Source organism: Momordica charantia (assembly GCF_013281855.1).
Source record: "Momordica charantia cultivar OHB3-1 chromosome 8 unlocalized genomic scaffold, Mcharantia_2.0 BLBB01000008.1, whole genome shotgun sequence".
NCBI classification, from domain to species: Eukaryota; Viridiplantae; Streptophyta; class Magnoliopsida; order Cucurbitales; family Cucurbitaceae; genus Momordica; species Momordica charantia.
In genome coordinates this window covers 31,840,797-31,860,585 of record NW_028275166.1, presented here as the reverse complement: position 1 = coordinate 31,860,585, position 19,789 = coordinate 31,840,797, and the positions used below count along the sequence as shown (strand labels likewise).

The 19,789-nt window shown below is 31.3% G+C and overlaps 3 protein-coding genes across 7 annotated transcripts; all 3 read right to left on the bottom strand.

Annotated features, from left to right (window-relative positions):
- Positions 1 to 1,233: 1,233 nt before the first annotated feature.
- On the bottom strand, positions 1,234 to 4,041 carry LOC111018882 (folate receptor family protein). Of its 3 annotated transcripts, XM_022295142.2 has the most exons (5): positions 3,852 to 4,019; positions 2,823 to 3,178; positions 1,815 to 2,134; positions 1,687 to 1,738; positions 1,234 to 1,400 (listed from the first exon to the last, which is right to left on the bottom strand). In XM_022295142.2, the coding sequence occupies exons 1-4, from the start codon at positions 3,931 to 3,933 to the stop codon at positions 1,732 to 1,734; spliced, it is 765 nt and encodes a 254-aa protein (XP_022150834.1). In that variant the 5' UTR covers positions 3,934 to 4,019; the 3' UTR covers positions 1,234 to 1,400; positions 1,687 to 1,731. The 3 variants fall into 3 exon arrangements, with proteins under 3 accessions (XP_022150834.1, XP_022150835.1, XP_022150833.1); XM_022295143.2 differs by lacking the exon at positions 1,687 to 1,738 and having other exon boundaries at positions 3,902 to 4,041; XM_022295141.2 differs by lacking the exon at positions 1,687 to 1,738 and having other exon boundaries at positions 3,852 to 4,016.
- A 3,683-nt stretch (positions 4,042 to 7,724) lies between these two features.
- Positions 7,725 to 9,974, bottom strand: LOC111018856 (dormancy-associated protein homolog 3). Of its 2 annotated transcripts, none has more exons than XM_022295102.2 (3): positions 9,759 to 9,974; positions 9,258 to 9,416; positions 7,725 to 8,159 (listed from the first exon to the last, which is right to left on the bottom strand). In XM_022295102.2, the coding sequence occupies exons 1-3, from the start codon at positions 9,871 to 9,873 to the stop codon at positions 8,056 to 8,058; spliced, it is 378 nt and encodes a 125-aa protein (XP_022150794.1). In that variant the 5' UTR covers positions 9,874 to 9,974; the 3' UTR covers positions 7,725 to 8,055. The 2 variants fall into 2 exon arrangements, with proteins under 2 accessions (XP_022150794.1, XP_022150795.1); XM_022295103.2 differs by having other exon boundaries at positions 7,725 to 8,163; positions 9,759 to 9,972.
- A 5,728-nt stretch (positions 9,975 to 15,702) lies between these two features.
- LOC111018794 (FAD-binding protein) lies at positions 15,703 to 19,603 on the bottom strand. Of its 2 annotated transcripts, none has more exons than XM_088127182.1 (8): positions 19,245 to 19,603; positions 18,460 to 18,537; positions 18,139 to 18,206; positions 17,384 to 17,524; positions 17,025 to 17,066; positions 16,516 to 16,655; positions 16,293 to 16,367; positions 15,703 to 16,093 (listed from the first exon to the last, which is right to left on the bottom strand). In XM_088127182.1, the coding sequence occupies exons 2-8, from the start codon at positions 18,528 to 18,530 to the stop codon at positions 15,965 to 15,967; spliced, it is 666 nt and encodes a 221-aa protein (XP_087983308.1). In that variant the 5' UTR covers positions 18,531 to 18,537; positions 19,245 to 19,603; the 3' UTR covers positions 15,703 to 15,964. The 2 variants fall into 2 exon arrangements, with proteins under 2 accessions (XP_087983308.1, XP_022150735.1); XM_022295043.2 differs by having other exon boundaries at positions 19,261 to 19,603.
- Between the last annotated feature and the right edge of the window lie 186 nt (positions 19,604 to 19,789).

The window sequence follows — 19,789 nt, the reverse complement described above, 5'->3', positions numbered from 1 at the left end:
TTCATATTATCGTTATTTTGATTATATTTTTATATTTTATTATTATTATTATTATTATTATTATTATTTTGTGATAATGTGAAAATGTCAATGTTAAGTCTATAGACAGGTAAAAATATTTTTTTAGTACAATATGAGGTGAAGGATCGAATTCACTTCCTTTAACTATGCTCGCTTTGAGATAGATAGAAATACTAATATGTCAACAAGAATGTAATAATAAAGAACATTGAATTTAGAAATATATTTTAAGAATATAAAAGTATTGATATGGTATTGATAGGTCCATACGACCTTACCACAATAGTCATATATATTATTAATAATATCAATAATTATTTGAATCATACTTGATTTTTGAAAACAATTACTAACCGTTTTTTATCCAAAAACATTTTATTTTATTCAATTGATCGATCACTTTTCCATTATATTTATGTTAAATGAACCCACATTATCTAATTAACATTTAGCTTAATTTTCTTAAGAATTATTTTCAAAATGCCATCTAATAATATTTTCAAATCAATCTGAACATGGTTCAATTAATTGAGAACAAGACACGTTAAAAACCCAAAAATTTAAATCTTCACTCTCACACGTGATTAGCCTGAGAAACAATATTTCAACGAATAAACCCTAATATTCAAAGATTTTTCACCAACAACTCTCATAACATTTTGTTGGTTGGAGGCTTCGTTTTACCATTGAAAGCTCAACCCATTCTCCATTGAAACACAAGGGGAAGAAAGCAAGCAAATAAATTTCAAAACTAAATTACAGAATTTACCAAGTTAATGAAGCTGCTTCATCAGTATACATCAAGTCATCAACAAACTGTTATGGCTCACCCAAAATTCTTCTATGATTAAAAAAATCCCTCTCTACAAAAAGAGAAAATCTGAATATGGCTGAATTTTGACAAGAGATGATTTTAAATACACAATTCCATGGAAATTATCACAATTTTCAATCCTTCCTACCATTGTACAACTAGATGACTCACTTTTTTTTCCCCTTTTATCTTCTCTCTTTCATTTTAATGGAAGAGCAACCATGGCTGCTACTTTGAAGCATCAGAACTTGGTGGAGACCAGAGTCCAATTTTTCTGCAAATAGTGAACCTTAATGAATATAAGCTAGACAAGAAGAATACGGTGAAGCGACGCGAAGAAACGTTAAAAATTTTGGGATTTTTTGAAATGCATAGAAAAGAGGTATAGTTTTACTCACAAATTGGCCAGACATATTGTCTCTAGATGTAAGGTGACAGTCATCTTCTACTTCCTCTCCTGATTGCTTGAGTACCAATTGAATTCTGGCTCGTCTTTGCTTCCATTTTCTTTGTTGCTCGTTGAATAGCAGCGTATTTCTGGCGCTGGTTATGACTTTTCCTTTTGCTGCATATTATAGACATTATAAGAATAGAACAGATGAAAACAAAGAACTGTAACATTTTGAGTCTTAAACTCCTTCCCTTATCTTTTATGAATTTGGTTGCTATTGTTTTACTTGAGTATTCAATCCCGTAGTGTCAAGTAACTAATAGTCAGAACTTATAAAAAGATTGAAAACCCACTAATGTCCTTCATACGCATCAAGCACTAACATAGTTTAAACATTTAATTTGATCGAGTATTCATTAGAATTAAGAACATAAGCCAAGTACTTTTTATTTCTAACTACCTTTTGAGTCTTCCTCATTGAACCACAGGTCCCATCTTATTGAAGTTAATACCTAAAGCATAGCCATCGACATGTTCAAGCCTCGGAAACTAAAACACCATGTAATTAAAATGTTTAGATTCCCCAACCTGGAAAATAGAAGGCCTGCCGTAATCACCATGGAACCAATCAGCCAAGAAACCTGTTCCCCGAAACTCATTTCTCTTACCCATTGCTGGAAATCCTCTAAAACACCCAAGTACCCTGTTCCTCGGGACGACACTGGAGATGATGAAGTCTTCCACGAACTAGCAATGGAGTCTAGTCTAGTTTTACTACCATAACAAGAGGTTTCTTCATCTGACATCTTAACTGAAAAACCTGCAGTACTGCAAAGCTCCGTGCCATTCGAGACCCATTGAGAAGCCCTGCCACACACAAAGTCATTCACTCCGCATGGTGCTAGAACCTGAACCATAAAATCTAATCAGGAAGTATATGTAGTCTTGGGTTCGAGTTCATGTTTTACTATCTCAATTCTCATTATGTTGGTTAAAAACACAGTGCATCTGGAAAGCTGAAATTAACATATAAACATAATTCTAATGAAGTTCCAATCAGAAACTAACAACAAAATTCACCTGGCACCATGCTTTAAAAGTTTTACATTAAAAGTATAAATTTAGTCCTCAACTTTGAACATTGTGTTTATTTAATGGAATATTAACGTGATATGACCATTAGATAAATTTTGGTACAGTTATAATGATGTACCAAATAACTAGATAGATTTATTAGTATATCGCACTAACATTGTATTAATGGTATTAATAATAGATACTAAATAGAAGCATAACCTAAAGTTGTGAGACATCATTGTTTTTTTTTTTTTTTTAAGTTGAAGAACCAAATACACATAATATTCAACATTTAGAGACTAAATTAATAACTTAACCAAGGAATTTACTAGTCATAAGATATCCTTTTCTTTTTCCTTCTAAAATCAGTGCCATGATCTATGTGCAACTAAGACAATCGTTTTTAAGAACCTCATATGATGAAAATTATCACGGTTATTTAATACTCCAAACCTGTTTACGACACATTACCAGCCAAAAAAATAAAAAAAAATCTCTAGGTCCCTACCATCCGCTCACCTGTGTTTTAGCATCGACAGAGAAGTAAGCATCAGAGCAAGCTTTGAAGACTCTGTCACAGAAAGAGGCACATATTAGAGGAGGTCCAGGTTGAACACCAACTTGTGGATCACAGATCGAGCACTCCAGAAGTTCCCATAATTGCAAGCATTCCTGGTTGCCTTCCCCTGTTGAAGCCAGCCTCCTAACAGAAAGCAAAGCCGGGTGCGTTTGGGCTACACCACAGCAAGTCTTCTTTCGGAAGACTCGGCAAAGCGTCAAATCTTGTGCTTTGTTAACCTTTTTTGGAGGTTTTCCTTCCATTGAGAAGGGTGGGAAACGACCACCTTGCGAAATGCAGACATCATTTGACTCACCTGCAAGAAAAACACAATTTTGTCAAACAACTCCTATTTGCATTATGAAAAACAATGAAACAGAAAAGAGGTAAAAAAATAATCTACCTCACAATACCTATACTTGGACTAGTAATGCAGTACAAGGTAGAAAATACAACGAAGCTGTTTCTACCTCCCATATAAGCAATAATAAATAAGCAGGAACGCAGAATTGAACAACATATTAGCGGAAGTTCATCCAAATTCCAAACTAATATAATCAAGTCAACCTATAGATTAATAAGAAAGGAGAAAATGCCATAAATTTTTGTGTTACACAAGAAAAAATACAATCCCATATTGAGTGCCGCAAAACTTGATAGATGGCTGCTTATTTCAGAGATTCGGAACAACAACCATTTTTCCAGATACGAGACAAAAGATTAGATAAAATGGAAAGAACATCATCCAATTTCTCAAGTAGGAGCAAACTACACACAAGACGGATTAAAAAACTTTACAATTTTCCCAGCAACCAAACAACGGAACCAAAACCCAGCTGCAATCTCCAGAAATTAGGCACAGTAATCACAATTATCACCAAATATATTTCAATTCAACACAATTACGGATCATTTTGCTATAAATCTAACACTATCGCACAACTCATAGGAAATCGAGGAAGAAAAGAAAATCAAGAAATAAAGTTTACCGGATAAAAAGGGAAGCAGCAGATTGAAATTTAGCAGCATGAATAAGTACCGAATATTTATATTCTTGGTCCTTTGTTCCATTTTTGAGCTTCTCGGGTGCAAATTACAGTTCGTAGAAGCGAAGAAAGAAGACAATGCTCTGATTTGCAGAGAGACGAAATTTTTGGTGCCGGTGGATACTCCACAATCAGAGTCCTCGCTGCAAATTGGGCCCAATTATAATTTTTTGGGCTTGTTGTTGGTTCTAGGCCCATGTCATTTGGGCTTGTAAATGAATGGGCCGGACTCATTAATGAATGGCCCAGTGAATATTTACGAATTTATTATAATTTTTTTAAGAAAATAATAAAATTATATATGGTCTCTGCTAAAATAATTTGAACCACTAAATTCCAATACCAATATGATTGAATTGAATTAGGTCTAACAGATTATGAGAGGGAGAAAGTTCAACTATAATATGATTGGATTGAGTTGGGAGCGGTGAGAGAGAGAAAGAGCCAAAATGAGTTAGAGAGAGAAAGAAGGTTATAAAAGTATTGAAAATTTAATTATAAAAAGTATTAAATAGGTTTAAATAGTAATTGTATTTTCCACTTGGTTCCTTGTACTTGAAACGTTGGTTTTGGTTTCTGTGCTTTTAAAAAGTGAATATTTTGATCTTTATTTGTAAAATTTTAACACAAATTTTATATACATTAGAAATAATTTAATGCACTAAAATTGTGATAGAAACAAATGAGATAAGATCACCTTTTAGAAGTAGAGGGATGAAACAAAAATTAAGATTAAAATAAACAAAAATTGAAAGTATATAAACCAAAATAGATGTTTAAAAGTATATGAACCAAAATTAAAATTATAGAAACTAAAACGGTATTTAAACATATTAAATATGAATAAATATCATCCACTCAATAGCATAGTCTAATACATATAATTAAAATCAGCTTTAGGAATATAAATAGACATTTTGATAATCGAAGAATTAAAATGAAATAAATTTAAAAGTATAAGTTTCTTAAAAATGGAAGAAGAAGAAAACCATAAAAGTATAAAATATATAAGTTTAGGGATCAAAATAGAGGAAGAAAAAGTACGTTCACAAAAGTTTTTCTTTAATATAAAAAGCATATTTAATCCTGGTCAACTATGCTAAACCTTCTTTTTATATATATATGTATATATATAATATTATTATTATATATTTTTTTAGTACAATATGTTGGGAGGATTCGAACTCACGGTTGGAGGTAATTAGACTATGTTTGCTTTTGCTAACATTATTATTATATGATTGATGAAGTTATTTAATTTTATATTTCTACTCTCAAAAAGTAATCTTAAAAATATTGATTTTCGATTTAAAATCTAGTATTTAATATTTGAAAAAAAAGATATCAAAGACGAAATTGAAAATTTAAAAAATGTTACAGAGACTAAATGATATATTCTGCATTTAAAATGACCAAATTCTCCCATCAGAAAATTTATTTATTAGCAATAATTGCTTGGAATCCACTTATGATTGTAGCATCCAAATAGGAAAATCCCTAATGCTAATTGAAAATTGAAAACAAAATATGTGGTGCCCATTTAAGATTATATTCCAAAAAGTGTCTCAAAATTCCAAAGAAAGGTACAACACAAACAACAAAAACTTATATTCAAAACTATATTGATAACGATCTTCACTAACTTAAACTTTTTATTTTTATTTTTTATATCTATGTGTTCGGGCCAACTTATGTACACCTCGACTAATTACGAGACTTTTTTTTTGTTAAATTATCTTTCTTAATTCTAAAATTTTTGTTATCGCGTGAGCCGTTATTAAAACATTATAAGGTTGATGATTCCCACCAAGAATTTGATCGCCAGGTTATCAATTCGAGTATAATTCAGTAGATAAGATATATATTTTCATATTAAAGATCAATGGTTCCATTCCTCAATTATTAAACTCAAAAAAAAAAATCTAAATTTCTATTGTAATTTTTTTTTCTCGAATAGTTACATGTAGAAAAAAGTGGAAGATTAAATTCTAGATGTTAAGGGAATTTTTGACTCATGTCCATATGCTTGAGGTTAGGAGTAGAATTAATGCATAATTTGTGTTTTAATGGTATAAAAGAATATGTTTCTTTTTACAAATATAAAAAAGAATATTATATAAATATCTCATAACACTATTTTACAGAGATAAACAAACTCAACATGTATTTGACTTATTAATTTTGTCATTAAAAAAAAAAAGACGTTAATTTTGGATTTTTGTTTTTGAGTAAATTTTGAATTACATACTTTGCGAGCTAAAATCGCATTTAAACTTATTTTTTGATTATATACTCTATGACTCACTTATTTGTCTTTCAATTTATTTATTATGATTTTATTAATTTATTCTGAATAGAAAATCTTAATGTGACAATCACATTAGAATTAATAATTATTGCACTTTGAATTAGTCAATTTAAAAAAAAAAGGAAAATTAGGACAAACTTGTCTAGTCACATTATAATCTTTAAATATATTTTCCAATAATGGTTTGCAACTTGCATTAGTCGCCAACATTGACTTGCTGCGAGATTTAACAGAGTTTGAAACAGGGAGACCTAATTTTTATTTTTTTTTTGATAAAGGGAATCGTAGCTTTGCTCTCCTATACCCAGGGGCACCCACGTCCACCTCAAGATCTGGACTCGAGAGACGTTAAAAATTTTTATTATTAAGCTCACCAGAAAGTTCGAACCCGAGACCTATAAACCAGTGTAACAAAAAAGATAAGATTGTGTAAAAGAACATAAAAGGTTGCATAAAAGACGAGAAATAACAAAATATTTGGTAATATAAAGACTAAAATAAGACAATTAATTACTAAAATTTTTAAAATAGGCTCAATATAATTTTTAGATTAAAAAATATGTTTAGTCCCTGTAGTTTCACTCAAGTAACAATTTAGTATTTGAACTTCAGTTTGTAACGATTTAGTCCCACTGTACTTTTCCTAAAGTAACAATTTAGTTTCTGAACTTTAACTTGTAACGATTTAGTCCCTGTAGTTTAAAATTTGTAATAATTTAGTCCCTATCGTAAAATTTTTTATTAAAATTAAGTATCAAATTTTATCATATAATAATTTAATCTTTTTAATTCATAAACATATTTTGTCCCTATTTAGTTTATCAATCTATACCTATAAGAAACTTAACCAAAAAAAAAGAAAAAAAAATTCATTATAAAAACTAAATCGTTACCAACTTTAAATTACCATGAATAAATTGTTACATATTAAAGTTAAGGAAATTGTTACCAATTTAAAAATATAAGGACTAAATTGTTAAAGTTCAAAAACTAAATTATTACTTTAGCGAATGGACAAATTCTAAAAGTCTTTTTTAACCTAATTTTTATCAATTATTAGGTTCATCCTCAAGTATGATGTAAATGAGATAAAATCCCATCTCAAAATCCAACCACTCCGGACATAACACGATCCAAGCATAACTTGAGCATCGTGCATAGCTTTAACAAATTAAGATATATCGATAATTAAGACATACATTCTCAAATAAAAGAGTATGAGTTCAAATCTCCCCACATAACTCGAACATCGAATATAGCTTTAATGAATTAAAGCATATATCATCAACGATTAAGACATACATCCTCAACTAAAAGAGGACGAGTTCAAATCCACCCATGTTGTAAAAAAAAACCTACCATAAGAGGAGTGGCATTAAAACTTGAAAGTGGCACTGATTAAATAAAAAGCATCTGTCCAAAGAATTGATTTGGTGCCATGTGGGCACCACCCAAAGGAAAATATTGCAGTTTCAAATGAAAATGAAAGCCAATCCAGAAGGCCCACATGAAAAGAACTTGCCTTTTGATTCCACTAACAAAACCAGCAAAAGAGGTTGACACAACTACTACATGAAACTGAAAGATGCCTTCTTCTATCTATATTTACATATAATACCCCCTCATCTACACACATCAAAATTACCATAAGCTCCCTCGCTTTTAGATATCCTCCTATAGATATATTATACTTATAGATAACTTCCTTCCTACAAGACTTTAATTTTCTAACACCTTCATACAGAAATTCACAAGCATATAGCTGCATTACACAATACACAACAACAAAAAAGTTTACATAATCTATGAAGGTTTGAGAAGCATTTCTTGAAGGGCGGCTTAGATCTCACATGTTGTGAGGAGAAGAAGAGCTCCCGGGTCCACCTTCGGTTGCCTTCTCGTAACCATCTGATGTCGACCTTCTTCGAAACCGGAAGGATTCTCTACCTCCAAAAGGGAGAAATGAGTTATAAACAAACACAGAGTTCCAAGAAGCTAAGATATGAACTCTCTAATGAATCTACAACTTCATCTAAACCGTTTATAAAAGTATGTTAATCAAAGATAAGAATCGTTTATACAAGGAATTAGCTCTCATAAAAGATGAATGAAAGAACAAAACAAAGGGACCCTAAAAATGGTTAAATCACCTTTGAAGCTTAAGCTAGTAGGTTGCCGCAATTCTGGATTCATGGATAAATGATTAAATTTACTGTATAACCCAACTTTTGGATTCAGTAGTGGTTTAACAAAAATGAAACATGAAGCAAAGCAAAATCACAGAAAGTTTTCAATTGTTAATGAATTTCCGGATGATTTTTTTTTTAACAGTAAATGGAACCCATAAGAGAAAAAACTTTGGTGTATGGATATCAGTCAACAGAGTAACAATGATCATTAGTTTGCTAATAATATTTCCACAAGATCCAGATTTTTTATTAGACCAAAATGCATGCTTATGAAGTAAGCTCTACGTTTTCATTTTCAACCACCATTCCCACCTACCTCATCCAACTTTTTGTATCAAAGAAGCAGATCCACACGAAAATATTTTCACTTAAAGTTTGACAAGACCTCCTAACCAACAAACAAGGCAATCTCCTTGCCACTCCAGAGAACAGAAGAACATGTTGCAATGGCCCAGTTTTCCATTTCCACATTAGAAAGCTATAACAATGTCCACAAAAATAGAAGCATGCAATGAATTGACAACGACTGAACCGAAATTTGATAATAATTCCCCATTAATACGGTGGGTCACTGGATCAACTATTCTATGGTGATCAAGCTTTAAACAAAGAGAAGCTTTGAATGAAACCACAATATGAAACCCGGCTTAATTAGCACCATGGCTTTTCAACAAACACCCACTGTGCGTTGAGCTTGTCCAATCATGAAGAAGACCACATCACCAAAGGACAAAAAACACCCCCTCGTGTAAGATAAATCTTAAATGTTTGGGCATTTTTGGACTCTATATGAAGGGCATATTGGTCATTTCCATTAAAGAGAAAAGGGAAAAGGACGACTCTGTAACTTACCAGAAAAGGGAGACGCCGGAGAATTGGATCCGGCCGGTGAAATGGGAGGCGAACTGAACTGGTAACCTGGAGGTTTTACGATCATAATACTCCGCGTGATCCTCATCGGCGACTCTGAAGATTCGTCGCCGTACGATCTCGCGTTCCCGCCATCCAGTTCTGATCCAAAAGAAGTTTATTAAAAAAACAAGAAAAAAAATAAAAGTCAACACAGAAAACTATGGAGTTTAAGGCATCTATTGAGCATCTTTTCAGTTCAAAAGTATAGATCCAGGCAAGTTGCCGGACAAATCCGGGCTGCTGGTTATTTCTACGGCAAAATCAACAGTAGGTCTCTCGTTTAAAAGATTTATCAACAATAAATTAGAATCTCTCTTTTACATCTAAAATTAAATCGATATTCCAAGATTATGCTTATAATTAGAGTTTTCAGCTGAAGTTAATCGAGGTTCACAAAGTGTCCGCCATGGGAGCACTGGAATAAAGAAGGGCTTAGCGTACCCTTGCCGGAGCTAGATCGACCGGGAAACGTGGAGTGTTTGCGAAGTTTGCCGAGGCCACTTTCCGGCCTCGGTCCGGCGACGGTATCGTCCCAGAGATGGTCGAGTAAGCCCATAGAAAACGGCGAATCGAACGGAAAAGATAGAAATGGTCGATGGCTGTTCCGTTCCGGCACGGCGAAGGAAGAGGCGGTGCTGAAAATGTAAGATCACTGAAGGCGGAGCGGAGAAGATATTTAAAGAGAATTGGGGGCGTTAAACATCGAACAAGTCGCCTTGGGATAGAGATGAAATCTGTACCGTTGGATTGATCTTCGATCCAATGGATCGGTCGGCTGAGAAGAGCTGTTGTTGAGGATAAGAACGTTTGGACAAGCGGACCCCACGACTCGGGGTTCTTGAGAGAAATAAGTGACACGTGGACTTAACGGAGGTGGAGAGTCGGGCCGGTTCTACTGATGCTAAAGTACTAGAATGCCCTCAGTTTAAAGATATTTAGTATTTACTTGGTGGGGTAAAAGAACTTTTTTTTTTTTTTTAAATAATCAGGATTGGATGTAAATATGTAATTAGAAGATTAAATAAATTTAGAATTGCAATAGAAATTTAGAATTAAAAAGGATAATTTAATTAGTCTTGAATACAAGTTTTTTCTTTAAAATTACAAAAAAATCGGGAATTGAGTTTCAAGATGTGGTTGGGATGGATTCTCCAATGTATTGAATACAAGTAATAAAAAAGTAATTCTGTTTGAGTATTTATTATTGAAATTAGTAAATTTTTTAGTACAACAAATATAAACCTCGAACTTTAAGAAATAAACAAAATGTTTTAATCATTGAGTTAAGTTTATGTTGACAAATACCTATATTTATGATCAATAATTAACTTTAAAATCAACAAAGCGACTCATTGCTAGTCCAAAACGAAGGAAAGAAATTTGACCAAACATTAATTTGTGAATAAAAAAGAGTGAGAAATTGCTTCAATGAGAGCCACTATTAATTATTGAATTTCATCACTAATGGTCCCATGGAAGAATTTTGTCAAAGTTGGTGACTAATTTACCTTATATCAAAAGATATTACAGATTGATTGCATTAATGATAGTGGGACCAAAAAAGTAAATTGCCTCAAAGTTGACAAAAAAAAAAAGAATTACAATTCCCGATGAAATAACTTATGGTTGTACTTTTTTATTTTAGTTTTAGTTTGGAAAATACATATATAGACACACACGTACATATAAAGTAAATGAAAATATAAATAATTTTTCCTTTGTACAAAATGGTAGATATAAAATTTAACTATTTTTTTTAACATATATATAAAATAAACTATTCAAATTACTCGAATTAATTCAGCTGAATTTATTATCGAATTATGGTTAGTTAATTTGAATCGATATATGAACCGAACATCGAGAGATTAAAATAAAAATTTCAAATCTTTCTTGTATAATTTTTTTTTACCTCTTAAATTAAATGATTTAATTGCTTATATTTACTTAATCCCATTATTATGAAGATATCAACTTAAATTTACATTATTGGTTTGGTAGTTTTTATGTATATATTATAATCAATTAGCAAAAGAAAAATATTCATGTAAAAAAAGAAAAAAATAGATGGTTTATTCTAATAAAGTGGTAAAGTGGATATAATTAGAAAATAGTCTAGAAGCTAGAAGTTTGGGGCACTCGTCTTAAAGATAATTTAAAAAAAAAAAAAATATCTTGACCTTTTTTTTTGTTACAATTTTTTATTATTCTAAAATTAAAAACATCTACCTTCTAAAACCATTTACTCGTTTTTTATATTTTTATTTTAAAAACAGTATTTGAATTATATTTAAATTTGAAAAAGAGAAAAAAGATAAAAACTTTTTCGGATTTTTTTTTAAAATATGACAATTTGACTATAATTTAGAGAGATCTCATTAAAAACTATTTAAATGTTTAATTTGATTTTAAAATGTTTTTTTTTCAAAGATTTGAATGTAGAGCGCCAGGTATGTCTTAAAGATGGGCGACATAGCCTTTCACTCTCCTAATGTTTCTGCTCGTGGCTTGGCTCATTGGCTCCTTAGCTACGAAACCATACTCACTTTCGACTTTCACACCGAAAGCTGCTCCTTTATCGCCCGCTAAACCACGACGACTTTGATCATCGAGTAAAGCTTTCATAGTACGAAGGAAAACTCGCGATGATGGTGCAGGGGACGAGGGTGGAAGCGACCGAGGTATGGGTGATGGAGAATTACAAGAAGAGAATATGGACCAAAAAGTTAGATCTGGCCATGGAGATGCCTAGGGCATTTTACTCCTCTGATGTTGTGGTGAGCCATCTGTTTAAGGAGACCAAGTTCTATAATTTCGTGCATGGAGGTTGCGTTTATAGCCCTATGCAATGGCGGTGTCCTGATATTTTTCCTTTCTTGTTGGATTTTGAGCCATGCAATTTCTTCGACAATCGACGTCTCAACCCTCAAACTATGGTCAAGATCCTTCGAAAACGTTTGCTTGCCATCCAAAATAAGGAAAATATTGGAGGAACTCAAATATTTAATGGTAGTAAGGACAAAGTTCTTCCTTACGAGTGAGGAGCTAAGTATTTTCACCAAAACAATGTTCATCGTTGACTTTCCTACATATCATTGTTATTGTATGTAATTACTCTTCGATTCAAAATAATGCTAGTATATACAATACAATTGGACAAATGTTTACTTTGTTTATTTACGTCTTAAATTTTTTCCCTCTCCTATGTAATCGACATCTTATATTAAACAAATAAATAAAAATGAAATATTAAAACAATACATATTTAAACAAGTTTTTCTATTTAGGACAACATAATTACTCTTTCACAGCATTCAAGGAAACGATCATCTTAGATAGAATTTGGTCAAGTATTTGGATTCCTTCAATAATGCAAATTAAAGGTTACCATTTCAATGTTGATAAGAAAAAAAAAACTGTTTTTTTAGTATAATCTATGGCAGTAAAAATTTAAATTAAAAAATCTTTAAGTGAAAGGTGCCTCAACGAGTTGAATTATATTAAATTAGAAAAAAAAAATCAATATTGACTGCCAAAGAGCATTATAGTTTATCTTGAGGAATAATTATTTAGAAACCATCTTCAAGTTTCTATGTTAAATGGGTAAAACAGAAGTTAAATCAAAGTTGACAAAAAATTAAAATTCCCAATGAAATTACTTATGGTTGTAGTTTTTTATTTAGTTTTAATTCGGAAAATTCATATATAGAAACACACGTACATACAAATCTATATGGAATATATAACTTTTTCCATGGTAGGTATATATTTCCTTATTTCTCAATACATTTATAAAATGAATTAACTAAGCTGATTATATACGATAAAGTAAAATTAGCTTATAGATGATAAAGTAAAAGTTAAATTTATCATCAAATTAGAATTAGTTAATTTGAACAAATATATGAACCGTTCAAGAGATCAAAATAAAATTTCGAACCCATCCTAGCAAATTATAATTAAAAAAATTCACATTTTTATAAGAAAAATGGTTAACAGGATTTTTATCCCATCATCTCTTAAATTAAATGATTTAATTGCTAGATTTATTAGTCTCATTCTAAAGACATCAACTTAAATTTAAATTATTGGTTTAGTGGGAAATAAATAGAATCAGACATTAGTCTACACTAATAATTTTAAAGAGTGGATCTCTTAATTTTATTTTTATCACAATTTCAACCCGATGTTATATTCAATATAACCGTACCTTTATATTAAAGAATTTCCATTATATGCATAATTTGTGTTCAACTTTTGAAAATAAAGACTAAAAGAGTTACTTTTTAGAGACCCAACGAACATTTTAGAAGTACAAATATTATATGAACCAAAATTGAAAATATATTGACCTTGAAAGTAATTGAAAGTGCATAGAACAAAATATATTTGGATCGCTATCTTATTTTAAATAAATAATTTTAAGTAGCTTTGGAATTGTTCACACAACTTCGGTGTAGAAAATATGTTAAATTCTTATTTTGGATCAGTTTAATTTTAACTTTGTTTCTATTATTTAGTTAACTCTCATAACTCATCTAAAAAATTAAAATTATATGACTTTTAGGTTAAAAGTATATTAAACTAACATAGTCATTACTCATCACCAAATAGATAGAATATGATCCACTTATTTAATATGGTAATTACTTGTAATGTTAAAAATTAGAGATGATTTGTAATAAAAATTTTAAAATTAAAGAGTTTAAATTGAAATTAATTAAACTTTACATATGGAACTAGATAAAGGCCAATTTGGTAATTTAACGGTTTGTGAAGTTTAGGAATGATACCATTCTATTAAATTAACCTTTAGCCAAAACAAAATTTAAATTAATTTCAATAATAAAGTGAGGGCAAGGAAATTGAGATTTCTGACTCATTCTATAATCCATTTGAATTTTGTACCCCTCATCGACTCCTATTTTAATTTTACCCTTTTCAATTTCTCGTCTTTGTAAAATTACCAAAATATTTCTGTTTTTTTTTAAAGTAAAATTTTCTATCGGTCTCTCATCTTTACCCTCACAAATTCTTTTTAATTTGAATCTAATATGAAAAAAATATCAATATAATAACCAATTGAAAACCAATGACACAATCCACAAAAATCTCCAATAACTAAATTATGTTGAAAAAAAAAATTGCTTGATCCAATAATAAATGTCACAATATTAAAAAAATAAAAATAAAAAACTGGAACGGTGTGTATCCTAGCCTGAGATAGCACAATCCCAGTATGGATTATGCAATCCTGGTCCGAGATGGTGCTATCTCGGGATGGGATCAACACAGTTTCAGTTTTTTCTTCTCCTTCTTGGTCCTCTTTGTCAATTAAATCTCGGATTGACTAGAGATTTATGGAATCTTGACTTTTTTAATTAAATCCGGACGATTAAATAATTATATTCTAATTTCAACTTTTTCTTTTAAATAGATTTTTTTCTATATTAAATTCGTCATTAACTATTTGAGTACTTTTTCAATTTATAATTGATTTTTCCACATTTAAAAGTTAGATATTTTATATTTGTAATTGAATATATTATTGTGAAGTTTATGGTAAGAGATTTGGGGGAGGGAATAAAGATTATGAAGAAATTTACAATTTTTAATAACAAAATATTTTGACAATTTTACCAAATCAAAAAGTGAAAATATGTCAAAAATTAGAAGAGAGGATCATGAATATGAGATTTTAGAAGGAGCTAAAAGTCCAAATTAAAAGAAGAAAAGGGACAAAAATACCAATTTGCCCACATAATCGATCTTGCTTGAGTAATCTGTGGGCCCCACTTCATGGCAATAATTAGACACTAAATTCCATGTTTATTTGGAAGTTCTTGACAAAGTAAATATTTACCTTTAGACCCCAGAAATTACAAAATGGCTCCCTTACAATTTACAAATATCATGCTCCCAAACATTTTAAATTTTCATCGATATATTTTCATATATCTATAAATTTAATATTGATATAAAAAATATATAAATTTTCATCGATATATTTTCATATGTCTATAAATTTAATATTGATATAAAAAATATATAGTAAAAAAATCGACAAAATATTTAAAATATATTTAAAAAATCATTAATATATGCATAACATTAATAACAAATTTATCTAGAGTAAAATACTTGTTTGTTCATTTAAATAAATTTTATAATTTTATTTTTATAAATTCTCTTGAAATATCTGCCAATATTTTCATCAACATTTTTGTAAAATTGACACTATAACTTTTAAAATCTAACACATTCCCTTGTAGCTAGGAAACTAACCAACACTTTAATAAGATTTTATATTGACAGGGAAAGTTAATTGGCAATATTTACTGCTAGCATAGATTTAAGTTTAAATCTTATTTTTATCCAATAAACAAATCCAACAAAAATATGCATTTATGTCATATATCTGTAATATAAGTCATTCTTTACAAACTTCATAATGAAAAAAATTCCATTCAATCTGTAAAAAAGCATAATCACAAGATCAACTAAGCTGTCTAACTTTCAAATTCTGATGCTCCCGGGGAGGATATTGATTTAAAAGAAACCACAATTATCAGCCTTTGGCTATTGAACTTACTGCAAGCTATTGATATCTCAAAGACAAAATCATTCACAGAGAGAGTTGTTACCAGTCACAGAACGAGCTTCCAAGCTCGACGTATGATTTCATCGTCAATATAGGGTCGTAGCGACCACATGACGCAGTACGTTTCGAGTTCCCCGGAGGATGATTTGAGACTTAGACCAGAAATAATCTTCTCCTGCATCAAGTTACAGTTGTGATAATGTTAAATTTGGATAGCATTGCGTTTCTTGGAGATATCTCCCCCGGGATTTATAGGGGGCGGGCTATAAACATAATGTAAGGAGTGAAGTCCTCGATAACGAGTTCTAGAAAAAGAAGAGAAGGATAGAATTGGTATTTCGCTAGGAAAAATAACAAAGGAGGAAGAACTTTACCTGCATTATGTAGTCTTTCTTGACCATAAATTTGATGATCCCCATAAATAAAGCATATTCATTAGCATCAAGTTTCTGAACAAGGCAGGAATTAATTAAAACGAAAAACATAAAAATGCATGCCCGAGACGATGTTTCCAACTTCTAAGTAACAATAGATGTAAGTTTTTGAAAAATCATAAACCATAAAAGAAAATGAAAAGAAATAGGAGTCCTAGTTTACCTCATCTGGAACGGTTGCTTCTTCTTCATCCAATTCTACATCTTCATCGGAGACAGTTGAAGCACGCGGTGAATTTTCAGTTTCCAATGCAATATTCGCATTATTGAGTAGGTGTTCGAGTTCATCAATTAAGCTCCTTGCTGTTGTTGCATGGAATAATTAGATATCAATATGATGCCAAAGAATGTACTGAAATGACTAACATACGTGAAGTAGAATAAGAAAATATCTTCCTAGAAGAACGAATCTAGTAAATAACAAAGATGAAGACTTCAGGCTGATCGAGTGTCAATTGGAGAAACAAGAATGTGCCTTAGTACATTATAAGGATGCAGAAAAGTTCCACAAAACTGTGCCAACGAAAAAAATAAAACCTATGTAACATAACCAATAGAGGAAGCCATATAGACATCGAGAAGAACTTGTGCACTTGTTGTTACGAAAGATGTATGCTTACAGAATGTAACAATTAGTGAAAAGTTTCAATCTTAATAGGGATATTCATTTACCTTTTTTCAAATGATCATCCAGTCCAATCCGGCATGTATGCACTTCCGTATCCAAATTTTTGGTGTATGTGAAAAAGAAATTGATATTAGACCAGGAAAAATGGACAGAGGAAAGTAACTAAGACACCAAAAAAAAAAAAAATGCAAACATCAAAGAAAATCAGTTTAAGCTAGTTGTTACATAAGATCTTCTGATTGAAATAAGCACATTGTGAGGTGGAAAAGGAGAGAAACATGAAGGGAGAGAATGAGACTACCCTTTCAATTCTCATTTATATGTAAAACAGAGATCAATTTCACTAATACAAGCATTAAATTATCGACAAACTCACTCACTTGAAGTCGGGATAGAAACATACACTTTTTTGTACTTTGGACACCATCATGAGTGTTGATGCATCCAGCTTCAAAGTATGATTTAAGATTCTCCGTATTGTTAGTTTCTATGACATCCTCAATCAATTTTGATGATCTATTTATAGCAGGTCGTCGAAGAAGCTCTGGAAGGGAAAAAAATCACCATGAAACACAACATTTCATCCAAACAATAGATGCGATGACAAGTATTATTATTATTATTATTATGAGAAACCAAGCTTTCATTTGAGAAAGATGAAAGAAAATACACTGGCATAAAAAAACTAGCCTCTTGAAAGGAGTTCAACTAACAAATAGACTCCACTTAAAAATAATATAACTTAACTGAAAATTACAAAATAGTTTAGTAACCGATAAAGAGGTATTAAACCCAACAACCTCCCACACCTCTTTACCGGGCCTCTCCAAATTCTAATATTCCTCTCCAACCATAAACCCGACAAAATAGCAACGACAAGTATCATTTAAGATACAAAACACCAACCAAGCCCTTGCACAACGCCAGAAAGAAACTTGCTTTCTAGAGTCCCCAATTCCTTGAGCTTTAAGAATAAAATTTAACTGAAAATTACAAAATGGTTTAGTAATCAAAGCCCATAAGGGGTATTATACTCAACAACCTCTCACACCTCTTCCAAGGGCATCTCCACCCATCTAAAAATTATACTATTTCTCTCCAGCAATAAACCCCACAAAATTGCAATGACAAGTATTATTTAAGATATAGAACACCAACCAAGCCCTTGCTGAAAGCCAGAAAGAAACTCGCTTCCTAGAGTCCCCAATTCCTCGAGCTTCGCAACACTGGAAAATTATTGATATCGAACATTCACTAATGATAGACACGAACGGTATAAAAGAAAGGATGTAAAAAGTTAAGTCGAACACGAGAGACTCCTAATTTTGTGGAGCAACATGGCATAAGTTCAAATGATACAGGCTGATTACAAACTACATTTTCTAAATCAGTTGAAAAACCGGCCATGAGTATAGAGTTGAGATTTTTCTTTCCTGAAAAATCTTTAAAAGATAATGACAAAAATGGGGCTAAGACTACCTAGCCATGAATTCTTCAAAAATCTTGAAAATCTTCTCTTTCGACCTGTGATCAAATGTAACTTCTTCCATTTCAATTCTGCAAAATAATTTAGGTGAAGGGGTTAAATCACCTTTGAATCCAAAAGCTTGCTTAACATGATATGATAAAATATATTTGATCTTTTATATTTAACACTCTCTAACACGTATGAGCTCTGATATTAATTTTATTCATAAAGCCCAACACGTAAACTATTAATTTCAAGAAGAGGAAATGACATTTCAAAGATTCAAACTAATAGTCTAAGCTTAAACTAATAGGTTAGATAAATCCTTCATGAAAATTATCAACTTATTATTGCAGAAAATGGGAGCACATTCCATTTGTGCACCCTTTCCTTTTTCATCACCATCATCTCCATCTCTACAACAGAGAATTTGGAGTAATTGGCAGTTTTAATTCAGACCGGGCAAACGAACAAGCACCACAATCAGATAAAAATTTCAGCATACAATGAAGAGAAAATTCAGGACAGCTGAAAATCCAATAAGTTATTGTTGTTATAGCCAGAACATTTCAGAAATTGGGTGTAACAATCTCATTTCTCCCGGAGGTTGTATAACCAATCTCGTATTAAATAATTACATAACAAAAAGGGCATACAAATTATAATAGCAAAGATTTCAAATATCCAATTTGCAACACACATCAAGAGTTGAACCCTTCGATAAGATCAATCCGATCACAACAAAATATGACATTGTAATTCCAAAAATTGGCCCAGAAGTTTTTACTGAACTTACAGTATGCCATCATTACCTTCGTCGAATTTGCTCGTTGGGTCCAAGAGAGTTCCGGCCGCGTGCTGTTTGACACTCGAACAAGGGAGAAGGCGAGAGAGACAGAGAACTTTGTATGACAATTATGCGAAAAGAGGGAACAATAAAAAAACTGGCGAAGAGAAACAAACTTCTGGAACTCAGAGAGAGCGGCAATGGCGGAGAGGAGAGAGAATGAGTGACAATCCCAGACGGCTGCCGGCCGCCGGCCGCGGCGGCTTAGTAAACAGAGAGTGAGAGACGGTGGGGGAGAGACCCTGCCGGCTGCCTGACAAAGAAGAGGGCGGTGAGAGAGAGACTTTGTTTAAAAGTTAAATGCAGTTCTTTAAGTTTTATTTTGTAAAATTTGGGTTAAAAAACATTTTTTTGGTCTTTTTGGTTTTTTTTTAAATAATATTTTTGGTTTTACAATTTTAACAAGGATTTACCAATTTAGTCCATAAATTTTATAATATAACAAGTTAGTCCATAGTTTGTAATGATTTAGTTGAAATTTTTTGTTAAATTTT

What these genes read in the sequence shown, in the direction of transcription:
- LOC111018882 (XM_022295141.2), bottom strand. Translation starts at nt 3,933, where the DNA reads ATGGAACAAAGGACCAAGAATATAAATATTCGGTACTTATTCATGCTG. An exon ending in GCTGCTTCCCTTTTTATCCG is followed by an intron (nt 3,179 to 3,851) that starts GTAAACTTTATT and finishes TTTTTCTTGCAG; the next exon opens with GTGAGTCAAATGATGTCTGC. An exon ending in GCAGGCCTTCTATTTTCCAG is followed by an intron (nt 1,401 to 1,814) that starts GTTGGGGAATCT and finishes TATAATATGCAG; the next exon opens with CAAAAGGAAAAGTCATAACC.
- LOC111018856 (XM_022295102.2), bottom strand. Translation starts at nt 9,873, where the DNA reads ATGGGCTTACTCGACCATCTCTGGGACGATACCGTCGCCGGACCGAGG. An exon ending in TCGATCTAGCTCCGGCAAGG is followed by an intron (nt 9,417 to 9,758) that starts GTACGCTAAGCC and finishes CTTTTGGATCAG; the next exon opens with AACTGGATGGCGGGAACGCG. An exon ending in TCCGGCGTCTCCCTTTTCTG is followed by an intron (nt 8,160 to 9,257) that starts GTAAGTTACAGA and finishes TTTTGGAGGTAG; the next exon opens with AGAATCCTTCCGGTTTCGAA.
- LOC111018794 (XM_088127182.1), bottom strand. Translation starts at nt 18,530, where the DNA reads ATGGAAGAAGTTACATTTGATCACAGGTCGAAAGAGAAGATTTTCAAG. An exon ending in TTTGAAGAATTCATGGCTAG is followed by an intron (nt 18,207 to 18,459) that starts GTAGTCTTAGCC and finishes ATAATTTTCCAG; the next exon opens with TGTTGCGAAGCTCGAGGAAT. An exon ending in TGTCCAAAGTACAAAAAAGT is followed by an intron (nt 17,067 to 17,383) that starts GTATGTTTCTAT and finishes TGGATACGGAAG; the next exon opens with TGCATACATGCCGGATTGGA.